Below are 9,006 nucleotides of genomic sequence, written 5' to 3' on the forward strand. Positions count from 1 at the left end.
TAATATAATAACTTGATATATTTAAAAACATTTAATTATATTAAAATAATTGTTTAAAGAGAAAATTATATTTTTAATATTTTCATTTAATAGTTGTACAATGAAAATCATCTATATATTTTAGAAACATTCAAAGTGTTATATTATTTATTTTTTATATTTTTATATCTTACATTTTTGTTGTTGTTTTTTTTTTGTTATAATAATAATATATATAATATAAAAGGATTATTTAAAAGAAGAAAAATAAGTAGAGTATTACTATTAAGGAAATTACACATTTATAATTTTGTTAATACACCTTTTCTCTCTATACATATATATATATATATATATAATTATTATTTCATATTTCTTTTTTTTTTTTTATGTTTCTATATTTGAGTTAATAAAAAGGAGAAGATGGCTATTTGTTGTAGGAATGTCGTATATCAAGTGAAAGGTTAAAAATAATATACATGTAGAATAAAAAATTAAATAAGTACTTTTATAAATATAAATGCCTATATAATATAAATATATATTTTTTAATAATTAAAATGTTAAAAGTCATACGACATATATATATATATATATATATATCTTAATATTTATTTCAGGTCGACTTTCTCATAATAAGGAAGAAGGTAAAGTAAAATATATTTAAAAAATATATATGTATATCTATATATATATAAATATATAGATATATAATTAACATGCTCAACTTTATAATTATACATATTTTAATTTTTTTTTTTGTTTTGACGTGTCTTATATGTTCTTATTTGAAATTTATTTTAAGTGAACAATTTACAACCATAAATAAATATAAAAGATTCTGAAATTAAATATATTTTTATTTGAATTTTCATATGTAAAAAAAAAAAAAAAAAATTAAAGTGAAAAAATATATATTTTTATTTGAATTTTCATATGTAAAAAAAAAAAAAAAAAATTAAAGTGAAAAAATGAAAGACATGCATGGAGATTTTTTTTATTACATTTTAAAAATGTTTACATATATAATTTGTAGTATGAAATTAATTGTGAAATGTATATAAAAATATGTTTTAAAATATTTATACAACTATATTTCAATTTAAAATGTAATGTAGAAATGTATAGTTTTGTCATTTATATGAGTTATGGCAACAAGTGTGTTCCTTGTATGTTTGTATAAATATATATATATATATATATATATATATATATGTACTTATATTGTTTAATTTTTTTTTTTTTTTTATTAATTCTGATATGAAAATGTTTTTTATATATATATCATTTTTATACTAGGAAAATTCTGTTTATAGTATTTAATTTTTTTTTTTTTGTGCATTATATGTTATATTTCATATTTCTTTTGATATGTTATAAATTCCTTAAATTTTTTTTTTTTTTAAATAATAAATTAATATATATATATATATATATTTTATAAAAGTATTTATGTATAAATTATATAGAAAATCAAGTGTCTGAAAAAAAAAAAAAAAAAGATAAATATAATATAAAAATATTATGTAGTATATTTGATATAAATTAAAATACATTAAATACATGTGCTTATTTATATTAAAAAAAAAAAAAAAAAAAAGAAACATTTACTTTATCTATAATTTTTTACGTTGTCATGTCAGAAGAAAAGGGAGCTTATTTGGTTTTTGACAATGCATCAAATGGGACTTTATTTATTGTATGGAAAAAAGAAAAAGTTGAAAATGCTTTAATGTTTATAAAACCAACAAAAGCGGTTCCAGAATTTAAATTTGTGAATAGAAATGGAAAAAATGAATTAATCAGAAATTTACAGGTTTGCAAATAAAATAAGACACGAAAAATATAAATAAAATTATATATATATATATATATATATATATATGAATATTTATTGTTTTATATTAGTCGGACAAAAAATTGTTTTATTCGGGAATATGCCAATTTGTTAAAGAAGCAAAAGATATAAAAGGAGAGTTAACTTTATTACCACATTTTGATACTTCTTTTCCTATAAAAGTGGATTTGTATTTTTTAAAAGGAAGCAAAGTATAATATATAAAATTAAATAAATAAAACTTATTATATATATATATTATAATTATCTCCAAAATTTTATTTTAATTATACCTTTCATTACAAAATTGTTCCTTTTTTTTTTTATATTGTAGGTCATGCCACTTTATACAGATGAAGCTTTTGCTGTTCAAGACGTTGATGCTATGAGCGTTTTACCAAAAGGATCAAGTTCATTAAAAGTAAAAACGATGGCAAAAGATATGTTTGTTTGTAGAGGAAATACAGAAGGAGCTAGTATATCCTTTTAAATACCTATTTTTTTTTTTTTTTTTTTTTTTTTTTTCTTTGTAATAAATATATAGATCATTATATAATACACACATTATATATATGCAAATCTTTTAATTAATCTTATCAAATTTTTTGTTATATATATATATATATATATATATATGTATATTATATTATTTATTTTAAATGCCCCATACTTTTTCTATGTTTATACGTTTTCAATTATAATAAATTAAAAATTCATATAAAGTTAGAATTCTATAAATTTTGCAAAATTCGTAAAACTTTAAAACATAATTCATTATAATTAATTGTTAATTATCAATCTAAAAAACATTAAAAAAAAATAAAAAGATAAGATAATCAAAGTTCAAAAAAGATGAATCACACAAATAGCTATTTGTATGATTAGTAAAATAAATTTAATATAAAATATATTATATATTCATAATTTAATTTTAAAATTTTGACAAAATTCCTTTTATTATACTATAAAAAAAAAAAAAATTTATTTTGAATTTCAAAATATATGCAAATGAGAATTCTATCATATTATATAAATATATATATAATTATTAAGAAAAAATAAGAGAAAAATGGAATATACTAAAAGTAATATATGACAAGGTACAAATTGGTATATATATATATATATATATATATGTGTGTATGCATATGAATATATTTATTTTTGCAAAGACAAGGATTTATATAATTAAAAAATTTCATATATATATATATATTTATTTATTTATATAGTAAGGGGAAAGAATGCTTTAATTTTTAACATGTAATATTATTCTGAATATTGGATTTATCTCTTAAATAATATTTTTTATTATCTGGTAAAGATTTATCTTTACTTACGATATCACCACATGTGTAATTATTTAGTTTATTTTTATTATAATTATTATGATTGTCGTTATAAGATGTATAAGCATCTATATGATCATTTTCATTTTGTTCATTTTTTATTTGATTTCTAAAATTAAAATTTTTATTTCCTCTTTCCAAGAAATAGGAGACAAATTCTCCCTTTCCTCTATATATAAAACAAGTCATTTTCATATAACCTTTTTTTCTAGCTAATTTATTTATGCACATTTTAGGTATTTTAACAATACCTTTTGATGTATTATATTTGACTAACCCAGTCCAATCATTTTTTGTATTATATATTCTATTTTGTGTATGATCCTTTTCACGAAGATTTTCTTTTTTTATTTTAATTGGTAATATAGATTGATAATTTGTTGTTTTTATTTGTTCAGTTATATTAAGATGATCCAATTGGTTACATTCATCTATTTGATTAATTTTGTTGTTTTGATCATTTGCATTTTTTTCATTTAAAATAGGCTGATTATTAAGCTTTCTATATTTTTCATTTTGTTCTATATTATTATTATTATACCCATGAGTCTTTTTATAATTCCTTGTTCTTATAGGACTAGTCTGCGTTATTGTATTATCATAGCGTTGATCATATTTATTTTTCCAAATGTTTGTATTCCAATTTTGTGTTAAAAATTCTGAATAATCACAATCGTTAATAAGCTTATGATATAAATCATATAAGGAATATACTCTTTTTACATTTAAACATATTCCTTTTTCTTTTCGTAAAGTTAGAAATCCTTTTGTGACTTTTTGAGTGTTTTGAATTAAATGAGGATAAGTATTTCTTGTAACAATTACATTTTGTTGATTTTGTTCTAAGACATGTTCGTTATTTTCGAACCGATACATATTATCAGATTTATTGTATGTATTATATAAGGTATTAATATTATTTATATCGTTTTCTGCTTGTAAAATATTTTCTTTTAAAGAATCATTATTTTTTTCTACGTTTACTTGACTTTCAGTAATTAGATTATTATCATATGTTTTTGTGTCCTTAGAATTTATTAGTTTTTGGTTTATTTCATTTTCAGTAGTATTATTACTACATTTGTTATGATCTTTTAAATAGGGTAAATTGTTCATATATTCCAAAAAATGTTTTTGATCATTTGTTTCTGTGTCATTATTATTAGAGTAAGTGCTATTTTTTTCATAAGTATTTATATCATCTAGATTTTTAGTAGTATTATTACTTAAGGATCCTTTTACTAGAACATATTGATTTGGAACTTTTATTATATTATCTATATATTCAAAATTATTTGTTTTATCATCTGATGTTTCTATATATTTGTCATCATCAATATGATTTTTGGTATTCTCTAATTGTATAGGAATGACATTTTCATTATTAAGTTTATTTGATGGCTGGATAATATCATGGGTAATTCGCTCATTTTGTATATAGTTCTTTTCTTGTTCCCTAAAAAAATCAGATACATTTGTAAAATTTGTATTATTATAATTTTCATTATTTTGAATTTTTCTTTCCTCACAAATATAATTATCGTTATGTTTATCTGTTTGTGTAAACAAAAAAAATTTTTTTAAAAAAAAATTATCTGTACTATTTAAAAATTTTTCTCCTAACAAATTTGATTCTTTATATAATTTATTTTTATATTTTTGAAATGAATTTCTCATTTTTGTTCTTATAAATTCTTCATCGATAATAAAATATATTTTTTTATAATTATAAATATGTTGATGAATATATTTATTTATATTTGTATCAACATCTTTGTATGATAATTTGTTTTTCTGGTTAAACATAAAAATATAATTTTCATCCCTTTTTTTTTTTTTTTTTTTTTCTACCATATTATTATTATTATTATCATCATTATTATTATCACCATCATTATTATTATCACCATCATTATTATTATCACCACCATTATTATTATCACCACCATTATTATCATCTCTATTATTTCTATCATCTCTATCATTTCTATCATCTCTAACATGTCTATCATTTTTATCATTTGCATAATTGGAAATATGTGTATCACTTTGTATAAAATGTGTAAATGATGGATATTGTATAAGAGCTTTATCATTTTCTATAATATTATTGGTTTCAATATTTTTTGATATTATATCATGTATATTTTTTTCTTCTTTTCTTTTTCTTCCCCTTTTTTTTTTTTTTTCTGTTTTGGGTATGTTATTATCAATTTTATTGTATATATCATTGGTAGGGTATAGAGAATGGTCATTTCCCAAAATAACGGATGAGTAATTTGTTTGTTCATTACAATTTAAGGTAATATGATCCATTAAATAATTTGTTACATCAAAAGCTACTTTACTATCATATTCACTATATAATATTTTCCCTTCTGTTTTTAATTCTTTTTTAAGTTGTTGTAAAAAATCCACTGTTTTTTTCTGTGCATTTGTCATTCCATATACATCAGCAGGAAATACTTTGACTTGTATTTTTCCTAAGTAATTATAACAGACTATATATTTTTTTCCTTTAGCCAATAAATTTTTAATATTTTTATTTTTTGATAAAAACTTGTTACTTTTAACAAATGACGAATAGGTATTATCATTTTTATAATTCGTTTGATTATTAGTATAAAAGATATTATTATCTATACCTATGTTTTGGTTTGTTTTTCTATTTAATATAGAATATGTTTTTGATATTAATTTTTTGGTAGCATGTATTTTACTTATTCTACCTTTACCTCTGCCTTTTCCTCTACCTCTTCCTCTGCCTCTTCCCCTACCTTTTCCTCTACCTCTTCCTCTGCCTCTTCCTCTACCTCTTCCTGGTGCTCTAATTTTAGTTTTTCTTGTTTTGTATTTATAATTCTTTTGATTATCATATTTTTCATCACTTATAGAATATTCATCATCTTCATCTTCATCATCATAATCATCATCAACATCATAATCAAAATTATAATCATATGTATAATTATTTTGATAAATATCATCTTGAAGATTATTTGAATCATATATATTTTTGTAATTGTTTTGGAAATTCATGTATAGATTTTCCCTTTCCATTTCTTTTTCTATTTCATTTTGTTTTATTTTTTTTCTTGTTCTTTTTTTCTTCTCATCATAATTATAAATATCATTTTTTTCGTTTGGTTTAATTTCATTATTTGTAGATGTTTTAAATGTCTTGTGAGTATATTTTACTGCATTTCTTCTTTTTCTAATATTTACTTTGCTATTACATGCTGTATGTTTAATATGATATTTATTATTAATTAAAAGAATATCATATAGGTTGGAATCATCACTAGAATAATATCCTTTCATAAAAATGTCTTGTTCTTTATAATATTTCATTTTACTTAAGAAATAGGGACATAAGTATTTTAATGGAAAATCTTTATTTTGAACCTTAACATCAAAATGTTGATCTACAATTTTGAAGAAATAATTTTTATTATTATTATTATAATCATTATTATTATCATTATTATAATCATTATTATTATTATTATTATCATTATTATTATTATTTGTACATATACTTTCGTCGTTGTCATAACAATTTAGTATACATTGTTTTTTTACATTTTCTTTTTCTATAGATATATTTTTTTCTATTTTATATGCTGATTCTAAAGGTAAAAAAAGCTGTTCTATATTTTGTTGTTCTTCCATATATAACTTGGTATGCACATTTTCTACATATTTCATATATATATAAAGAAATGTTTTATTTAAAAAAAAATCATATTTGTATATATTGTTTATTTTAATATCAAGACTATTAAAATCTTTGAAGTGATTTTCTAAAATTTCAATAATATTTTCATTAACATAAAATAAGTTAAAATATTTTTTAAATTGGTTTATTTGATTATATTGATTAGATATATTATTTAGTTTACATTTCATAATATTTTCTTTTACATTTTCTATATAAAAGAAAGATTTATTGTCATAATTTTTGTTATTATTATAAAAATTGTTGGTAGATGAATTTATGGATTCATATGCAGAAGAAAATGATTGATTATCTTTTGTTTTGATAATTTTTTTTCGACCTCTTCTTCCTCTTTTTCTACCTCTTTTATTATTATTTGATGTATTTCGATTATATTTAAAGGAATTATTAATTTGATTAATATAATTTCTTATCTCCTCTTCTTCTTTTAATCCTCCTAAGTTTTTATAAAAGTCAATGGAAAGACAAATAGCGACATCATAACCAAATCTTTGTGTTGAGAATTTTCTAAAGTTATAACCTTTAACTTGATTATTCCATGAAACAATGACATTTCTTTTTTTCTTATCATATATTAAATTGATATCTGAATTATCTTCAGGTTTTATATTTGCTTTTGTTTTTCCAATATTAAACAATTTACTTTTAGTATCTCTCTCATATGAAAAAACATTATTGTTTTCTAAATAATCTGCATTAACACCTAAGGATCTTAAAAAATTAAGTGCAATTTTTTTTGCTGTGGCATGACCAAATCTTTGAGCTGAAAAATATTTAGTTTTTATTTCATTGGTATAATTATCTTTATAATATATAACTAAATTACGAAGGTTGTTATCATAAAATATGAAAGGAAATTTTTCATTTTGTAGAATATCTTCTTTAATTTTTTGAGCACAATCATAATCTCTATAATATTCCATAGGATCATTTAATTTCTTATCATTTTGAATTTGAGTTGAATTACTTTTCAAATTCTCTTTAGAACACAAGTTACTTCTTAATTCATTTGATGATGGTTTATAACGTTTTGAGTTATTATTTGTTTCAGTTTGTTCATATAATATATCGTTTGATATATGTAAAGAATTATTTTTGATATTATTAAGATTCATTAAATCATGGCTTGTTTTTTTCTGAATTAATTTGCTAGAATTTAATGAGAAATTCTTTTGTACGTCATTAAATGAGGAGGCGTTATTCTGTTGTGATAATAAATTTGGTAATGAAATATGTTGTGTTGTCTTTTGTAGTTCTTGTTGTTGCTGTTGTAGTAGTAGTAGTTGTTCTTCTTGTTGTTCTTCTTGTTGTTGTTGTAGTAGCAGTAGTTGTTCTTGTAGTTGTTCTTCTTGTTGTTCTTGTTCTTCTTCTTCTTCTTCTTTTTGATGATATTTTGTATTTTTTTTTTTCATTAATTTTATTTTGTCATTATCATTTTGAATATTTCTTTGTGTATTTTTCATTTTTGTTCTACCACTTAGATAATGATAATTATGTGATGCGTGTTTTTTTTTATCAGAGATAATATTGAATATATTATGTTTAGAATTATTTTCAAAATTATCACAAAATGATTTGCTTCTGGTAAGATAATTGCCTAGAGATTTTTCCTTAAAATTTGACTTATTCGTGTTAAAAAGAATATTATTATTATTATTACTATTATTACTATTATTATTTTGATTGTGATAATTATAAACTGGATTACTTTTAGTAGTATCATTTGTTTGTATAGAATTATTTAAATTATGATTGATAACATTATTTTTATTATTTTTGTTTTGTTTTTCTCTATTATATTCACTTGAATTTCTTAATAATGTATTTTGATTACTCAATATAGAAGAACATTCAAAGTGTATATCATTTATATCACTGTTACAGAAAATATTATTACTATTTATTATATTTGATAAAGAATTACTTCTAATAATTATATTATTATCACTATAGAAAGAATTCAAATTTTGAAATGTGTTATCATTTTCATTATAACATTTGGCTGAATACATTTTTTTGTTTTTCACAAAACGATGACTTTTTGAATTATAATTATTGTTACATTTTTTTTTTTTATTTGAGTGTATATAATGCATTTGATT

The 9,006-nt window shown here is 19.7% G+C and overlaps 2 protein-coding genes across 2 annotated transcripts in view; one reads left to right on the plus strand and one right to left on the minus strand.

Annotated features, from left to right (window-relative positions):
• Window positions 1-1,615: 1,615 nt before the first annotated feature.
• Window positions 1,616-2,306, plus strand: PGSY75_0730400 (hypothetical protein; the record flags this gene model as incomplete). Its single annotated transcript, XM_018785140.1, has 3 exons — window positions 1,616-1,795; window positions 1,888-2,028; window positions 2,151-2,306. The coding sequence occupies 3 exons, from the start codon at window positions 1,616-1,618 to the stop codon at window positions 2,304-2,306; spliced, it is 477 nt and encodes a 158-aa protein (XP_018642641.1).
• Window positions 2,307-3,072: 766 nt separating this feature from the next.
• The window catches only part of PGSY75_0730500 (hypothetical protein), a gene marked incomplete at both ends in the record, with an annotated part of 7,551 nt that continues 1,617 nt past the window's right edge, over window positions 3,073-9,006 (minus strand). Inside the window, one exon of the mRNA XM_018785141.1 lies at window positions 3,073-9,006. This exon is cut by the window's right edge and continues 1,617 nt beyond it. Coding sequence (XP_018642642.1) covers window positions 3,073-9,006 — 5,934 coding nt within the window.

This window comes from Plasmodium gaboni, chromosome 7, assembly GCF_001602025.1.
Source record: "Plasmodium gaboni strain SY75 chromosome 7, whole genome shotgun sequence".
Lineage (NCBI taxonomy): Eukaryota > Apicomplexa > Aconoidasida > Haemosporida > Plasmodiidae > Plasmodium > Plasmodium gaboni.